Source organism: Artibeus jamaicensis, unplaced genomic scaffold, assembly GCF_021234435.1.
Source record: "Artibeus jamaicensis isolate MK-2021 breed Jamaican fruit bat unplaced genomic scaffold, CSHL_Jam_final contig_944, whole genome shotgun sequence".
Classification (NCBI taxonomy): Eukaryota; Metazoa; Chordata; class Mammalia; order Chiroptera; family Phyllostomidae; genus Artibeus; species Artibeus jamaicensis.
Window position 1 is genome coordinate 4949388 of NW_026522020.1, and position 18046 is coordinate 4967433.

General features: G+C 65.7%; 1 protein-coding gene across 6 annotated transcripts in view; it reads right to left on the reverse strand.

Moving 5' to 3' along the window:
• The window catches only part of HDAC4 (histone deacetylase 4), a 151524-nt gene that overhangs the window by 39112 nt on the left and 94366 nt on the right, over positions 1 to 18046 (reverse strand). For 4 of the 6 annotated variants that reach the window (XM_037161516.2, XM_037161521.2, XM_037161518.2 and 1 more), the window contains 7 exons: positions 16120 to 16241; positions 12558 to 12689; positions 9833 to 9948; positions 8699 to 8815; positions 8419 to 8617; positions 5347 to 5585; positions 302 to 559 (listed from right to left, as the gene is read on the reverse strand). In XM_037161516.2, coding sequence (XP_037017411.2) covers positions 302 to 559; positions 5347 to 5585; positions 8419 to 8617; positions 8699 to 8815; positions 9833 to 9948; positions 12558 to 12689; positions 16120 to 16241 — 1183 coding nt within the window. The remainder of the gene's footprint in view (positions 1 to 301; positions 560 to 5346; positions 5586 to 8418; positions 8618 to 8698; positions 8816 to 9832; positions 9949 to 12557; positions 12690 to 16119; positions 16242 to 18046) is intronic. The other 2 variants (XM_037161519.2, XM_037161517.2) reach the window with 1 other exon arrangement.

The following is an 18046-nucleotide window of genomic DNA, read 5'->3' on the forward strand; positions in this document are numbered from 1 at the left end:
GCCCCACCTTTAGTGATCATGCTGAATCCCACACACACATGGGGTTCCATCACCAACCCTCGCCCCAGACCTGAGAGAAAACCAGCCCGGGGAGTCTGGGTGGCGACAGCTGGAAAGCAGGTGCGTATGTGCCCCCAGGGGACGAACAGCCAGTCCATCCAGATGCAGCAAAGGCAAAACGGACGTGGAGCCAAAGCCACCCCAACAGCACCAGGGAAAGAAGGGAGTGGAAGGAAGAGGCCTCCAGGCCGCAGGGCACCGCCCACCGGGGCAGAAGGGCCCGCCCACTGCCCGCCCTGACCTGTCTGAAGAGCAGCTCCTGCTCCGTGGGCGGGTGCTGGCCGGACTCCGCTGCCCGCGCAGGCTCCGCCTCCTCGTCCTCACTCTCCACGGGCTCCTGCTTCACCTGCACCCCAGCCGGCTCCTGCGCCTCCCTCTGCCCGGAGAGCCGGTCTGGGCGGGACGCCTCCAGGAGGGCCTGGTGCTCCCGGAGCTCCTCCTCTGTCTCCTCCGGGTGGCTCTCGGGCTGCCGGGCCGGCTCGCTGGCCTTGGGGATAATCTGCAAGAGGGGTGGGGGGGGAGTCCGTGTGACCGAGGGCAACTGAGGTCACCACACAGGTGTGGTGTGGTAGGCACAGGTGGACCGAGGGCACAGGTGTGTGTGGTCCCGGATGTCCCTGTTTCAAGTCCTCCCTAGCGGCCCGAGGACCTGACCTGAATGGGGCTGGACTGGACACCAGCACCTGCTCCGCCCCCAGCTTCCTTGCGTGCAGACCAGGCCCAGCCCAACCCCCACCCCCACCCCCAGGGCTGAGAGTCAGTGCTCAGCACACCGACCAGGGACAGGGGTGCAGAAGGCTCGCACCCCGTGAACTGAACCCTCCAGACACCCAGGCAGGAGAGGCTGTGTTTTCTCCAAGTGGGTACCCCACCCCCACGCGTCCCTTGGACAGGTCTTAAGGGTCTAAGGACAGGGGCACTTGGAAGTGACTTTGGGGTTCAGCAGGACACGGCGGAAGGACCGAGGTGGGGCCGGGTCCAGGAACAGGGAGTGGCGGCCGCAGCAATGCTGGCTCCTGTGCCACAGAACCGAAGGCGGCTGCTGCCCAGAGGACGGGGAGTAGTGTCCCGGCTCAGAGGCTCCACATGTCTCAGAGGGCGGCCGTGGGAGGAGGGAGGAGGCCAGGGCTGCCGGCGGCCACGGGAGGCCGAAGCCTCAGGCACGGCAGCGATGCAAGGCTCCCGGAGCCCGTCCAGAGCAGGGAGGCTCCAGAGACCCAGGGAACCATGGAGAACAGACCAGAGTCCGGGAGAAGAAGGCAGGGCCAGGGGGGCTGGAGGACGCCGCCCGGGACAGGACTGGCGGGCAGTGGGCGCCTGTGGGCTCAGTCAGCTGCTCACAAGGAGGCAGGCAGGCAGGCCGGATGCCTGTGCGGAGATGCCCTCCCCCCACCCCAGGGAGACGGCTGTGGGGAGCTCACGCCAGCTGGGAGCAGGTGTGGGGCAAGCAGGTGTGGGGCAAGCAGGTGTGGGGCAAGCCGGCGGCTGCAGCCACTTGAAGGGGGCGATGTGCAGGCAACCCCGCGGTGGGTAACTGGGAGCTGGGCCTCCGCCCAAAGGACCCAGAACCCGTCCTGAGGCTGCCTGGGAGCCCTGGCTCAGAGGCGGGCAGTGTGTCTGCGGGCAGAGCCCGGCCCCGCCCGGCGGGATGGCGGGGAGGTGTCTTGAGAAGTGGCGGTGGCCAGGGTCCCCGGGGTGCCGAGGATGGCGGCTGGTGAGGAAACAGCGCACAGTCACCGAGGAGCTGGGAGAGGGGCCGCAGGGCCCCATGCTCAGCGGACAGGCCCCTCCCGTCACGGCTTCCAGCATTTTCCTCTAAGTTTCAAAGCTGCGAGAAAGTCTCAGGAATGTTTAGGAACCCATGTGCCCTTCGCCTCCGTACACCAGCCAGAAGGACACGGGGACGGAGGCAGAGGTTGCCTGGTGACGGCAAGACCTGACCTGGTGAATGTGCAGCCCGCCCTCCCCCCACGGAGCCCAGGCCCAGCCGCGTGGGGACCCCACTGGCGGACGCGGTGCCCATCTACCAGGCCTCGCACACTCAGCCGCCAGGCAGTGCCGGTCACGGCCTCCCGTGATTCAGTCAGTCTGGGTCCAGACCACACGTGGAGTTCGGGTGCCCTGTCCAGGGCTGACCGGTCCAAGGTGACCAACCAGTTCCTCTCCTGAAGGCCCCTGGGCGTGGTGGCAAGCACCCTCTCTGGTGCCTGGAGAGGTGCTGCTCTGGGCTGGGGGTGCGGGCTGCCTGCCGCCATCAGTGCGCCCCCTGCGGGCCGTGCTCCACCTTTTCTGTTGTGTGCGGGCCGGGTCCTTGGGCTGAATGTGTAAGCTCATGGCCCGAGCCAGTCAGCCTCCTGGGCACAGTCTGCGAGGGTCACCCCAGCACTCTCCTCCAGGGCGGCGGGGCGAGAAGTGGGGCGCCCATCCTTTTGTCCCACTAGGCCTGGCCAGGTCGGGGGTCTGCAGCTCTCACAGGTGGGTGGGTGGAGCAGCTCTGGGCCGCTGGAGCAGGGAGAGGAGCTGGGTGATGGCGGGGAGCCCCCGCAGTAGCTCTGCTGGCGGGTGGGGCAGGCGGGGCACTCGGAGCAGCCTGCTCAGAGGCACACGGCCAGGGCTTCCTGCGCTGCCTTCTCAGCTTCCTCGGGAGACGAGGCGTCCGAGGAGGCCTGGTGCCAGGGCAGCCCGTCTCCTCCTCTCCTTCCACCACCCCTGCCGGCTGCCGACGGGCGAACATCCCGGTGGGTGCACTGACCGGCACAGAATCGGCAGTGAATGGGACTCAGGACTCAGCTGTCTCCTTGTGGCCTCTGAACCTCAAGGGTTCTTGCTCATCAGTCCGTGAGAACGAGCATCACCGTATCGGAGCCACACGTTTCCTCGAAGCCTGCCTGGAGTGCGGGGCCCCGGCCCCTGCTTCTTCAAGAGTGCCTGCTGGCCACGCTCAGAACTGGGCTGCCCAACCACCGCACCCCAGTCTCCACGCTCAGTGATGGGAAGGGTGGGGTCGGGGAGAGGCATCCGGCCCCAGTGCCGCAGGCCCGGGCTCTGCATGGGGCTCAGCCACCACAGACAGAGCGGCCTCCCCGAGTTTCCAAGGGGCCTTCAAGTACCCTCTTCTAAGCAGCAAAAACGCCTTTCGGCCTCTGCACACGCTGCCCACCTTGCACAGACCACCGTGGAGGCTGGGCCCAGGCACTCCTGGCTGCACAGCGCGGGGCGCATTGGAGCTTCCAGCCGCCGCCCTTGGAGTGCAGCCGTAAGCGCTCCGGCAGCAGAACCCGCTCCCGGGCCCCCCTCCCTGCCGTGCTGGCTTTCTCGGCCTTGGCCTTGGACCTCGGGGAAACCACAGCAACAGCAACTGGGGGGCCGGCCTCTCTCGGAGAGTGACGTCAGTGAGGGCTCCACCCTCTGACCAGGCAGGAAGGCCACTGTTGCAGGCCCAGGGGACGTGCCGGAGAGGAGAGGGTGGCGAGTCAGGGCCGCCACACCGAGCACTCGGTGCAGCCTGGCTGGGAGAGCCTGTGGGTGGAAGCCCATCCCCCGGCGCCGGGTGGGCAGAGGAGCCTGGGCATGGCTGCTCCAGGCGGCTGTCCCTCGGGAGTGAACGCCCAGGACCGTCACACAGGACACAGCGTGTATTGGGGCAGTGCAGCCGCTATGCCCACGGGAAGCTGCTCAAGGCGGCCCACTGCCTGGAGGTCCGTGAAATCCAAGACTGTGGACCCCGAGGCAGGCCGATCTGGGCTCAGGGGCGGAGTGGTCCCAGGAAGACATGCTGCTGCTTCAACAAGCAACGCTGACGAAACCTCATCAGCCCGTCAGCTGGTGCCATGGCAGGCGCCTGGGCCCACCCCCGAGGAAGTCGATGTGAACAGGTGTGAGGGGTGGGTGCAGTCGCTGCAGACAGCAGGGTGGCCGAGGTGATAGGACAGCTCGGGGGCCAGTCCCCGGGACCTCCGGGCTAAGACTCCAAAGAGCTGAGTGCAGGAGTGTGAGGCGCAGGGCTGGCGGCCCGCGGAGCAGGACTGGCTGCTGGCTGCACGCAGGCCTCGCTCCCAGGAGTGTGGGCCTCCCCCCGAGACCCTTCTCCACTCTTGGGTGGAAGCGAGGTCAGGCCCCTAACCCCGGCCCACCTCATTGCTTGTGCAAGCAGACAGGACAGCCTCATTATGTGACAGGCAGTGCCGGTGACTGCGGGCCCCTGAAAAAGGGGACACCGTGGGTCAGCCTTCCCCAGAAAGAGACACGGGGAGGATGGAACATGCCCGTCCCCAGTCTGCCCGAGTGCCCTGCAAGTCACCACAGCCGCCTTCGCTCACCTGGTCCTCTTCTTCCTGAATAGGGAGACGTGAAACTCACGGGCCACAGAAGCCACACTTCCCAGCTGTGTGACTCAGGAGTGGCTTGTGCGGGAACCACGTTGTACGGCCACCGAGGCCTCACGCTCAGCACCTCGCCTCGGGAAGAGGCTCCGACAATGCTGGCCGTCGCTCTCACCCCCGCGGTCACCCCAGCAACCACCCACCTCCTGGCCTGCACCAGACACTCCACATCCGTGCCTATGGCCTGGCCTGGCTCCCTCCGCTCGGCGCGGTCTTTCCAGAGCCGTCCACAGGCCGCGAGTGTGGGTGCTTCAGGCGTGGTGCTCTGGGGGCCAGTAGGGCCCGTTCTGGCCGGCCATCGCCTGGGCTGTCCCTGCTACTGGCAAGCGAGTCCCCATGTGGCATGTGCTGCTGATGCTCTTGGGCACAGGAGGGGCCGACGGGGGCTGCTGGGCCACGCGGCCGCTGTTCGTCTGCCTTTGAGGACACGCTGGACCATCCCCCAGACTCCCCTCCCTCTCTGACTTCACAGACGCTTGTTCCCCAGGCCAGCGTTTGAGAAAAGACAGCGGAACTGCTGGTTTCCAGGGTCACACTCCTCCTCCCCACCACTTCCTGCTGACAGTGGCCCCCCCATGACTTTGGGACTCTGCCGATGAGCAGCCGTCGCTGGGCTGGCCTGGGAGTAACCCTCTGGGTACGTCGTTCCAACGCACAAGCACACTGCAATACCCAGCGACTCAAAAATGTGATTCTGGGGACTCCGGGGCACTGCAAAGTCGGAACCTTCCGGTGCGAGTTTGTTTAGAGAAGACGAGGTACGGAAGGAGCTCGAGAGAGCGGTGCTGACCATGTGGGGTCCAGCGCAAAGCAGCAGGGACCCTTCGCGCGCACGGCGCTGACCAGGGCATAGAGCTGGGCCTGCCGCACACACGCCCCACACCCGTGGGGCCCGGGCACCCACCTTGTTCATGTGCAGCTGCTGCTGCTGGAACTGCTGCTTGTGTTTCTCCAGGAACTGCTGGTGCTGCTGCTGGATGACCAGGTGCTGCAGGGCCTGCGCGCTCTGGGGCAGCGGCGCCGACTGCGTGCGCCCCAGCGGGCGGTGCTGCCGCAGCTTGTGCACGGAGGGGGACACCCGGTCTGTACTGACCAGAGACTGTGCGTGCAGGGGCAGCGCGCCCAGGCCTGAAAGATACCAGTCTGAAGATAACGCGGAGGGAACAGCAGAGGGAAGAGGAGAAGAGGGGGGGGAAGGTCGTTGAGTGACGGGCGGAGGCACTGGGAGCGCAGTGCCAGCCCGGCGCCCCTCCCCGAGCCCACGCCAGCACCCGGAGCTGTGCCTTGGAGGCTGCTGCCTCTGACACCAGGGTCACTGCCATGGACAGGCGTTCTGTGTGCCTCAGCGCAGCTCGCCCACCCTACAGACAGTGGCCCCAGGCCCCTCAGAGGCCCGGGGCTGGACGGCACTGTGGCTGAGCAGGGGGCGGCGGGAGCTGGCTCCTCCCTGTCACCGAAATGAAGTGCGAGGACAACAAACTGTCCTCAGGTGGCAAACTCTTCCAAGGGTCTCTTAAAGCACTGACTTCACACACAGCGGGTGTTAACACTTTCAGAAATCCTGATGGATGTTGCCAAAACCTCTTCCCCCAAATTTCTAAAGGTCGTGCCTACATACAAGCCCACTGGCCACCAGGAGGGCGACTGCCCCACCCCCGCACCAGGGCCGAGTGTCCCCACCAGGGTCTGCACCCACAGGGACCGTCCAGCTTCACGTGACCTCTCCCTGAGGGCCCAGGCAGTTTTGCGTTTCTCCTCCTGTAGCTTTTCAACCCGTCTGGCTTTTCTCTTGCAAACTTTTAGGCCCTTCACCACTTCCCCCAGGTTCTGCGAGGAAGGAACTAGCAACCCCCTTCCCTGCTACCTGGACACGTGCCCCAGCAACCCGAGGTATACAAACACCCAACACCTGTCTGGCTGAAAGTGCCCCGGGTCACGGGTGTCTGACCAGGAGCCACCACAAACGAACCGAGCTCGCCACCTCTCGGAGGGCCTGGGAGTGGCCACAAGGCTGGAGCGACCCCCCAGTACCCGCACCTGCCCCTCTATCTGGCCTTCTTCCCACCTGTTCGCCTGCTGTGCTCCCCTCAGGTCTCGGCAGCAACGCCACGTCCCCAGGTGGCCTTCCCCGAGGCTCACCTGCCCAGGCGCCCGGCCTCTCACCCGTGCCCAACCACCAGCTCCGGGGTCCCCTCTGGGTCTGAGCGTGCTGCTTGCCAGCCAGCTCGCCCAGTGACACAGCTGGTCCAGGCAGTGCCCAGGGCTCCGTGTGGAGCGGTCCCAACAACACGGTCTCTGCCCGGGCTGCCCGCCCAAATCAGCCTCTGGGGGCGCCGGGGCCCGGTCCTCCGGGGCCCTGGTCCCCTGGAACGCGGCACCGCACACAGAGCGCCTCACCAGGCAGCCAAGGACTGAAAATGCGTGAGCCGACAGAGGCCGGGCACCGTGGGGCCTTCAGGAAAGGGATGGGGACACGGTGGCCAAGACCCTGCGCCTCGCTCGCCCAACCCAGCCAGCCACTCTTCCCACGGGGGCCTGTTCCCAGAGCACGTGTGAACAGCGCTGCTCTAGCTCAATCAGTCTGTCTGTATGTCTGTCTGCCCATCAGGATTACCAGCAGGGGGCAGGTCTGTGGGCCCGCGACCTGGGAAAGTGCCACCGCGCTGACAACGGACCCACAGCGACTCCTGCTGGTGCTGCCCAGACTCGGCCAGAGACGCGGCCCCACCGTGTTCAGTCCCAGACGTTCGCCGCGGCCCTTCTCACGGCACGGCACAGACGGCGTGGGTGCCGGGGAGGAGGGGGCAGGGGGTGCGGAGCTGTGGGGACTCACGGGGCCCAGGTTCCAGGAGGGGGTCAGGCAGGAGGCTGACACAGAGTGAGCTGCCGCAGATGTGGGCAGAGCCCATGGGAGCAGAGGACGGGGACGCGGGGACGTGGGGACACAGGAAGAAAACTCGGGGCCTGGCCTGGAGGAAGGAAGGGTCTTAGGAAGAGGGAGTGGCCTCCACAATCACCCTCAGGGGCCGGAGGTGCGGAGGGGAGGAGGCACCTGGCGGACGCCTGGCAAGGCGCAGGAGGGGGGCAGAGCTGCCCGTGTCCCCTTGGGCCAGCGGCCCAGGCCATGCCCACAGCCACACGAGCACCGGCCATGCCTCACATGTGCCTGAGGGACCGAGGTTTTAGTCTGCCCTTCACTCTCCACTGCAGCGTCAACGGAGGGCACCGAGCTGGACAGTGAGGGGACTTTCCAGGCCTCCAGGGACCCTGGTGGCAGCCTGAGGACCGGATGGAGAGGCGGGAAAGCCGTCAGGAGCTGTCCCCCCCTCTGGGCCCTTGGGTACTGGAGGGACACGGGCCTGAGTCCAGACCAGCCGGGGACCCGGAGGAGCTAAGTGCCTGAGAGGGACAAAGAAAAGACGGAGCCCAGCCCACCAGTCCAGAGCTGCCTGCGCCACGTTCGAGACTCCGTTGCCAGCGGCACCTGCACGTCCCGCTGAGGCCGGTGTCGCAGGTTCAGAGGGCAGCTCGGCGGCCGCTGCCGCTCTCACTCTGAGCAGAGAAGCACCCAGAAGCCACACGTGAAGCTTCAGACGGTGCCTGGTGTGGGAGGCGACCGCGCAGTTCCTCAGGGACGTGGCACACAACCGCAGCTGCGCAAGAGCCACCAAAGACCTCCCGCTGTCTCCTGAGCAGAACCGAGTCTTTAAACATGCACGGGTTTTACGAGCTTCACCGCTGGTAGGTACGCTGACCGTCTAGCCCGGTCAGGGCTGTGCTCTGCCATGTGCCCAAGTGGACCTGAGCGGGGACTCATGCCAGAGGGGCCGCCACCACGTGAGTAAGGACAGGATGTGCGACTGACGTGTCGTCACCCAGCTCTGCGAGTGGGCCATGACATCACATCTGAACCCGCGAGGGGTGGCGGGGCGGAGGCAGGGGCGCGGCCTGGCCCCAGGCCACGAGGAGGGCTCACCTGTGACGAGGGGGGTCTGCGCGGGCGGCTGCTCCAGGAAGACCATGTGCTGCAGGAGAGGGCTGTGCGCCGCCCCGCCGTCGCGCTCCAGGGGTGCCGAGCTCAGGTAGGGCGTGAGGCGGGTGCCGGGGAAGAGGGCCAGTCGCTGCTGCAGGGCCGGGAGGGCCAGCCTCTCGGCGTCCTGCTGGCCTGCCGCCCCCTGGAGAGGCCCAGCTGGTGAGGTCCAAGCTGCCCCTGGACAGCCGCCCCACCCCCCCGCGGCCCCTTGGCGCCTACTCACAGCAGAAGGGCCCGTGGCAGGAAGTCCCAGTGTGATGTTGGGCAGGGATGGCGACGTGTACAGGGGCAGTGGGGCCACGGAGCCTTCTCGGGCCACCAGTCTGTGTGCCAAGCTGGTCTGGGGACAGAGAACAGAAGAGCCGTCACGCCGAGTCTGCCCCTGCCACGTGTGGGCACCCCTCCCGGGCAGACAGCGCTGCACGCACGCGCCGAGGCCGCAGCGGGAGGACACGTTCACCGACCGAGCGGCAGGCGGGTGAGCCACCGCCTTGCAGGGGGCGGCGAGCACAAAAACGTCGTTCATGGCCCATCAAAAGCTCGTTTTCATTCCAACTGCTCGGTCGTGGCAAAACCACCAAAAGAGGATAGAATCCTCGACAGTGTGTTCTAAAGTATGTTATTAAGAGCAGGGAACGTGTTTCCAAACTAACACTGAAGGCAGAAACCAAAGAGGGTAACGGTGAAAAAAATCCCCTCACATACAAGGCAAAAAATGCCGAGGGTGGGACACAGTGCACACGAAAAAAGCTCTCGATCAAACACAGCTATTGGTGGGGGCCCAGAGGCCCGTGCGCACGCGAGACACCAGGAGGTGGGGGAGGAGCTCACCATCACCTGCAACCTCGTTTGGGGGCTGTCGTTACATCAGAGACCAGTGGCCGCGTGTCACACTTTTTAAGAAGTGGACTTGGACTGTGTGGGTGCCTGGACAGAGTGAGGCGAGCAGGGCAGAGGCCGTGCGAGCGGCCAGCAGTCTCCAAGGGGCTGAAGTGCCAAGACGCTGACCACCTTCCGCTGCCAGAACAGACACCCTTCGGTACGAGAGGCTGTTCCGTTCAGCAGCACGTCCCCTGCACGGCAGATGGCCGGCGGGGGCATCTGGCGTGGTGGCAACAGAGTCCCCCTCCCTGCCTCCCTCTAATGGTGAGTAAACTCTTTGACACACAACACAGGGGGCAGAGCGAGCAGAGGCAGGGGGTCAGTGGGCCCCAGGCGGGTGTCCAGCTCCTCAGCCTCCCTCCCAGACCTGGGCAGAGCGCGAAAGCACCCGAGAGCCGCAGTCCCACAGGCAGGTCAGCGCTCGGAGCTGCCCTGGGCCAGCAAGACGGGACTGGCTGGAAGACAGGGCACTGACCTCGGCCGGGAGGCTGGGGACAGCGGCGGGCGGGATCCCGTTCTCCGTGCTGATGCTCCCGGAACTGTTGTTGGGCGAGCTGGGCGCGGAGCCCGGGGCACTGCTACAGGCCGAGTCTGCAGGCAGAAAGACAGGCACCATCGCCGTCCTGGGCGTGGGTCCCGGGGAAGCCCCCACAGGAGAGAGCCTGGCCGCGGCCCCTCCTCACCACCCTCAGTCCTGCCTACCTCCCGGCTCCGAGACTCGGCACCTGAGCACCAGCCCTTGCACACTCACTGACACTCGGCCACCCATGGCCAGGACACCCAGAAAAGTCCCCATGACTGACAGCAGGGGAAGGCCCATGTGGTCACCGGGAAAGCCACTGCCCTCAGTGTCCACTCTGGACTGAGCCCTCTCCGCTTTCCTGTGCCACACCGAGGTCCAGGGCGAGCAGAGCAAGCGGATCCTGGGACAGGTCAGGGCCGCAGGGAAACACGCCAGACCCGGCCCCAGTCGCCGAGCAGACACAAGTCGCTGCGCCTGCCCATGGGGACCGAGGAGAGGACGCTGCCCCGTCTGGGCGGTCCTCTCAGCCCCAGGGGGGCGACCGCGGACACAGGGGTTGCGTTCTCTGCCCCACTCTGGCCGCAGCCACCAAGGGCCCAGCTTGGACCTTTCCTGCTGCCATCCTGTCTCCGGCTACACAGAATCCCATCCAGTCTTCCTTTAAAACACGCCCCTCCCAGTACTGCCACCTGGTCAAGTCCCGGGCACGGCGGGGAAACCGGGACAGCTCTCTGAGGGGACAGAAGGATATATCCCCAACTCTGCGCCCCTTTCCAGCTCGGCCCCGCTATTTCCAGCCTGGTCTGCGGAAACACACGAGGACACACGCTCCCTGCAGTGGCAGGTGCAACAGGCTAAACGTGCCGCGCAGCGCGTGTGCGAAGCACCCAGTGAGGGAAGGACACGAGAGCCCGTGAGGCCTGGGCTCAGCCGTGTGCAGGTGCAGAGAAGAGACTGTGCGTGTGCGGCTCGTGCACTGACGGCAAAGCCCTCCGACCCCACGCAGGCTGCTGCCCTCCCCCCGTCTTCCACGCTGGGGGCGGCTCTCACAGCAGCTGGGAAAGGCAGGACTCACCTGCCCAGGCACCGACGGGCTCGGCCGGCATCCTCCCCCTGTCCTTCCCGTCTCCCCACACACACCCTGACCGGCTCCCCCAGGCCAGGGCTCTGTCCCGCTCGGCTCGAGGCTTGCGGCAACGCCCCGGGCAGGCTGGGCGCCCTCCCCAGGCAAACCCCCGTTCCCAGAAGGCCTTTGTTTCCTCTGGGCTGGAGAGTCAGCTCTGCTCAGAGCACTCTCCCCCTCCAGCCGCCAGGGCCTGAGCTGCCCAGGCCACTCGTCCCTCACGTCTCCGACACCCACACTGTCCCTCGAGCTCTTCCTGACCCCGTGCCGCTTGCCCCCACGCCGGCCCCAGCGCCCTCAGGTACACTCTCCACGGGACACGACCCGGTGTACACCAGGTGCTGCGCCTGTCTCACAGGTCAGAGCGGAAGCTCCAGGATGACAGGGACCTGCGCTGCTCGTGCCCAGCCTGGGCCTGACTCACAGCAGCACTGAGCAGCCATAGCCGACGGGGCGGCACTTCCTGTAGCTCCGGAGCCGCCTGCGGACGACTCTGCCAGGGCACAGCTGGAAATGCACGCCAGGGCTCGCCCTGCCCCAGCAGACAGTACTGTAACGCACAGCACTCCCCAATTCACACGGGACACCCCAGCTGGTGAGACCTGGGGGGCACTGCAAACGACACTTCTTTGTCTCCTCGGGCAAGGCGTCTCTACCCCAGAGAAGCCAGAAGCTTCTATGCTGGGAAAGGAAGACAAAAATGGGGTCCCCAGCCTTCTTTCCATACCAGGCCACAGGTCTGCAGAGGCAGATCTCGGGCTGAAGCTGCCCCTGGGCCAAGGGACCTCGGGCTCCGTGGGGCAGGGTACCAGGCACCCATCCTACACCGCAGCTGCTGGGACCTGAGTGCAAGGCTGCCCACAATGGCACGGCCGCACCGAGGCCCCTGCTCCTCCCCCCGCGGGCCTTGGTTTTGAGACCAAACACCGCACCCGGTGCAACGGTCTCCTCCCTTCCCGAGTCCAGGCCTCCTCTGAGCCACACCTCCGTCCTGTGCTTGCAGACGTGCAGCTTGGTGACACAGGGCACCCCCAGAAAGTGGAGGTGCCCTCCGGACGAGGTGTGGCTTGGGACAGCGTGAGGTACATCTTAGGGGAGGGCAGCACCCTTGGGAGGAGTGCACCAAGGGACATGGGGTGCACACCTGTGAAGGGGGTGCCCCCTCAGAACAGCCTCTGCCCAGTGGGCATGTTCTGCGTGTTCACCACTAGGTGGGGGCCAAGAGCAACTGCGCACTGGGAGGCAGTGGCCACCCTAAGCTCCCGTGTCTGCCCGCCCACTGCAGGACCCTCTGTGAGCCGACTCCGATGCCCAGCACTGATGCTGAAGCAGGCTGCACCCCCGTGGCTGACCACGGGCGGGGCAGGATTTGGGGACCCTCCTTCAGAGCAACCCCGACCTGAACTCCAGCCATCAGCCCAGCCCCCGGCCAGAGCAGGAGGGCTGTGTCCAGGACGGTGTCTATGGGACTGCCGGCACTGTGGGGGTGGGAGCGCACAGCACAGGGGCCGTGAGGGCTGGTGGGCACGGGGCCCCAGCTCCCCTCCAACACACCTGTGACATCCAAGGGACGCTTCTTGAGTGCAGTGACCACAGGCCCATCCTTCCTGCGCAAGAGGGGGCTGCTTCGCCGCTCGGCCACTTTCTGCTTCAGCCGGGACCGTAACTTCAGGTTGGGCTCCGAAGCTGCAGGGGAAGGAAGTGCCGTCACCGGCCGGCAGACCTGCCCAGGCCCAGGCCGTCTGGGGGTGGTTCACGCCACGCAGGTTGGGCCAACACCTGCAGGGTCACACACAGTGCTGCTCCAGGGCTGAGCGAGGGCACGGTCCCCAAGGCCTGTGGGCAGAAATCACCTATTGCAAAGTGAATGAAGGACAGCCGACGCGTTTGGCTACGTTCTTCTGACCAGGGTTACGAGCTCGCCAGTGGGGTCCTGGGAAATAGCGGCAGACAGGCGGAAGTGGCCAGAGGGCTCTTAGGGCTTCGCCCCGTGGACAGTGACCACACCGTCTCCTGTCCACCTGCCCCGTGTCCCAACCCAGAGGCATGCGGCCTAAGTGCAGATGTTCTCCGTGAATGACTGGCACCAGGGTGCCAACCGCGGCCCTGCCACGAGGAGAGCCGGCTGAGCTGGCTCCCACAGCTGAGCTCCGGTGAGCACCCCTGCCGTGGCGGTCACCCTAGCACAGGGCACAGGCTTTCTGCCAGGGTTCGGTTGTTGCCAGCGCTGCCTGTGCGGACAGAGCTGTTTGCAAACCTGTGACTCTAAGCCCACGGTGGTTCCCAAGTCCTCTGCACCTCGAGCCCAGGCCGCCCCAGGCCCAGCTGGTTGCCTCCCTGGGAAGCAGGGGCGCCCCCTGTCTGGATGCTGGGCCCAGGAGCCCGCCGCTCCGCCAGGCCACTAGCACCGGAGCCAGGACAGTGGGAAGATGCTGGTGGGACTGCGGCCGTGAGTTTCGCGCAGCTGCTCCCCTGCTCCTGCCTGCTGACCTGCCTAGTTGGCAGAACTAGTGAGTTTATGCCTCTTCCTCTGCTGGTCTAAAGTCAGCAGCCCTGCTGGCTTCAGTCTCCCCGCAACAGAAAGTCCACTGCTCTCCCGATGGCAAGTGACAGGACTGGTTCCCAGGACTGCGGGACTCAGGTCACGTGTTCACCTCAAGGCCGCTGAGTCTGCTCTTTGGGGAGCATGAGTCAAGCCTCCAGAGCAACCAGATGTGCTTGGAGGGCCAGCCTTCTCTGGACTCGGCCCCATGAAGCCGTTTGCTGCCCCACAAACACGGGAAGGATCACCCATGCACTGGGAACTGGGATGTCGACACCTCCGGACGCCTGTCGCTGCTGGGCTCCGAGAGGCTCAGATACCCAGGGACAGTGGCACCGCCTCACTCTCTCTGCCCCCTTGCCTAGAAAACAGCCCTCCACATTCTGGTGGGAGGTGGAGGCACCCCGATGTCTGTCGCCAGAACGGGGAGGGGGATGTCCCCTGGCCATGGGCTGTGTCACCTGAGCTGATCTGCAGGTGGGGGCTCAGGTGGGGGCTCAGGTGGGGGCAAGAAGGACAAGCCTGGGGCTGGACGCCGTGCCCACCACCCTGCACAGCACGGCACGCCCCGCTGGGCAGAGTTGGCGGCAGGTGCAGGCATTTGCCTAGGGAGGCTCCAGGTTTCCGGCTGACTTCTGGCATCGAGGGGAGGGCCGGGGTTGCTGAGTCTGGCCAGAGTGGGTGGTTGGCAGCGGAAAGATCGAGGGCGTCCTGAAGCTTCAGACAACAAAAGCAGAGCCCGTCGCAGGCGCCAAAACCGAGGGAAGGCGCAGGGTGGTGCTCCCCGAGGGGGGAGAGCCGTCCTGGCAGCAGGCACGGGCGCTCTGACCCAGCCTGTGCAGTCTCGTGGGCACATGTGCACTTTGCGTGGGAGCGCAGCGGGGGGAAATGCCACCCCAGAGACCGCCAGAGCACAGGCAGGGAGAGCGGACGAGTCTGGAGGGCAGGGAGGGACAGCAGGGACGCCCTTGACCTCGGACGAGGTCGAGTGGAGCGCAGGATCCACAGAAATTAAAAAGGAAACCGTGGGGCCACTGAAGCGCAGCGCACTTGTCAAAGGCGGTCTTTTTAATTCATCCAGGAAACTTGTAACTAACTTCCACGTCGTGAGTTTCCTGGGCTGATCCCAGCAGAAACGCGGGTGTGACTAACTCGGCACGGGCGATGCGGAGTGTGTGCGCAGACTCCTCCAGAGGGAACGGGACACCTCCCTCCCGAGCTGTTTGCTCTGAGATCTCGTCACCGTCACAACCTGCTGCTGCCTCCGTCACCTGGGGGTGCGGTCTGCTAGGGCAGGGCCTGGTGGACGGTGCCGCTCCCCAGGGCCGTCTGCGCTCCCTCCCGGCCTGGGGCTGCCTCCCTCCCGGTGTGCTGCTCACCGTGAGGTTCAGTTAATGACAAGCCCTGTGGGTACGTGGAGGGCACCTGGAGGATGGGCCCCCAGACCCTGACACACACGTCTTGCTACCCAGCTGGAGGGCTCTCAACTGTGGACAGGGAGTGAGCAGCACACCCTCAGAGTGACAGGAACAGAGGCCACACACGCCCCTCAGCAGAAAAGGGCTCATTCACCTTTGCAGAACCCCCACCCCTGTCTGAGCAGGGCTCGGCCCTTCCCTCCAACACCCAGTCCAGGTTTTGGGATCGGCCCCTCCCTGGGCTGAGCTTCTAGCCCCGTCCTTGCACCTCCTGGCTCTGGCTCCTGGTCTCCCCTGGGAGCGGAGCCCACTCTGGCACAGACCCGCCCACTGACAGGCCCACAGCTGTCTTAGGGTGGAGGGCAGGGAGCCCTGCCCCCAGTGCCCCACCCCTGGGGAGAACTGCCTGGACTGTGACTGCTTCACCCATTTCTGCCCAGGATCAACCAAAACCCACTGGTACCACAATGTCTATGTTTAGGAAGACAAAGCAGTGTGGCACCATCCCCAGTACCCAGGTGTCCCCGCACTGCCCACGCTGCCCCGTGGCCCAGGCTCCCCTGCCACTCAGGCTCCCGCCTGTCAGGACAGCTCTCCACCCTGGCCCTGGCCCTCCTCAGCCCCCGTGCCCAGCCACGGCCGCTCTCATCTGCCTCAACCACCAATGCCTTCTTAAACCACCAACACTGGACCAAGTGGGAAAGCCCGCTTTCCTGGAAGTACCCTTCCCCTCCGGCTGGGGACGGAAGTGCTGTGTGGACCGCTGCGCTGTCCCTCAGGGACACTGAGTCCCTTCCCCCACAGCCCCCAACTACAGTGTCCACCGCCCCTGCTGCCCAGGCTCTGCCCACAGCTGGCACTGAGGGCCAGTGATGCAAGACCTTGAGGCCCATCACAGAGGCCGCTGCGTCCCCATGCCCACCAGGTGACTCTGGGCGGGACAGAGCGCAGTGTGCCACCGAGAGAGGGGCCAGTCTGCGTGCTTACGAGTGAGCTTCAAAGGGCAGGCGTGTGTCCATGAGGGTCACGGCTTTCGGGAGAGCACTTAGAGCGACGCCCTCACGAAGCAGCACACACTCAGCAGCAGCGAGGGCTCTCCGTGAGCGCAACGCGGCCGCACAGCACCAACCCCCGCCCCCCCAGACCCGGGGCCGACCTGTTTTTCTGAGCGGGAAGTCGTCTTTGGCGTCGTACAGGCCCAGCATTGGGTGGCTGCAGGCCGCCGCCGCCCCGCCCTGGGGCGGGGAGCTCTGGTCCAGGGAGCTGTGCTGTGTTTTCCTGGGAAGGACACAGAGACACTCGGTGAGCGCGGGGACCATGGCCGGGGGGGCCTCCCCGTGAACGTTCAGCCCCCTTTGACGCGGGAGCCCCAGCCCAGCTGGTGGCCTCTCTGGGACCAGACTGACAGGGACCAACAGTGGTGCGGACCCAGGGCCAGGCAGGTGCAGCCACACTGTCTGACTTGGTCCCCGGCCACTGCTGTCAGGAGGGCCCTGCCCTCGCGTGGGTTCTGGCCGCCGGGTCAACACTGGCACCAAGGGGCCTGCACCAGGGCCCACGGGCCAGAGGCAGACGAGTGGGCTCCAGATGGGAGGGTCCAAAGCTGTGGCTGGGGCGGCCTCTGGGGACATCTGCTGGCGATGGCTGGTGACATCTGGGCCCTTGAGAGCAGGAGCCTCAGGGAACTTCCTTGCAGCAGAGAATCTGGCCACGTGCCCGCCTCCCACAGGACAGACTCGTCTGCCGGGCGCATCCCCTGCTTCCAGAGGACGGCCAGGCTGCCTGGGAGCCGATCTGCAGAGACGCTTCTTTTACAACCAGCCAGGAGGGACTCAGACCCTCCGCTGGCCAGTGGGGGCAGGAGGGCTGGCTGCCACGAGGAAACTTGGGGTCAGCAGCCTTGGGGGACCACCAGCAAACTGTGCTGCTAACAGCCAGCTGAGCCTTGTGGGAGCCCACGAGGTGGAATGAACACTGGAAAACTCTAACTGTAATCCGCCTAATGATTGGAAACAAACTTGCCAACCTGCCAGACTACTTCCTTGAACACATCGCACTCCCTATATCGGCACCTGGTGTTGCTGAATTAGGAACCGGGGTCCCTAAATGCTTCTGGGGGGGGAGTACCTGAGTGTTCAGGAGCCAGGGGGCATGAAGAAAGTGCTGCTCACGGAGACCCCATCAATCGATGGGCCCAACCCCCAGGCCACCCCGCCCCCAACTACAGAACAACGGTTCCAGGGATGTGTGCAGCCAGGACCGGAGCTCAGGCTGGGCAGGGGCGGCAGGGGCAGAAAGCCCTCCCGTTCACCTGCAGCTGTGCTGAGACCCCGCAGGCCCCGCTCTGGAGACCGTCTCCCCAGGCCCGGCTCCAGGCCGGGGCGCTGACACCCTCCCCTGACAGCACAGACCTCTCTCAGAGCCAAGTGACTTCACTTCCTCCTCACAAGACACACAAGAAAACCGGTGTGTCTCGTGAGAAGTAAAAGCACCGACTATTAGTGAAACGTGACTGCAGGCAACTGTTGGTAACACACTTCAACTCGGTCCGTTTACAACCCTCAGGAGAGGGGAAGCCACGCTCCCCACCACCCTGGGGTGCTGTGGGCAGGGCAGGCCACACCTCGTGAGAACCATGCTGCCTGGGCGCCCCCGAGTGAGGCTGGGCCTGAACCCCGTCCTTCTCGTCCAGCTCGGGTACAAGAGCTGCACCAGGAGGCACCTGGCAGGGATGTGGCCTACGTCCCCAGCCCACAGCTTTGGCCCAGGCTGCCCCACACGACCCCCGCCCTGGGGTGGCCCGGTGGGCACCGTCCCGTGCACCCAGACTCGGAGAGTCCAGACACAGGCCCTGCAGCCCGGCTCCGCACTCCAAGGAAGAGCACGAGTGCCGCCCCAGCGCGGCCCGGCAGGGTGCGGGAGCCGGGAGTGCGAGCCAGTCCCTGTCCCTCGGCGCCTCCGGCTTGGCCGTGCCGACCCTGGGGTGGAGGGCTCAGGCGCCAGCACCCAACCCTGTGCCCGCAGGGTCACAGGCCACTGGGAACACACCTGGGGTGCGTCCCCTCCCAGTCTGTGGCTTGCCG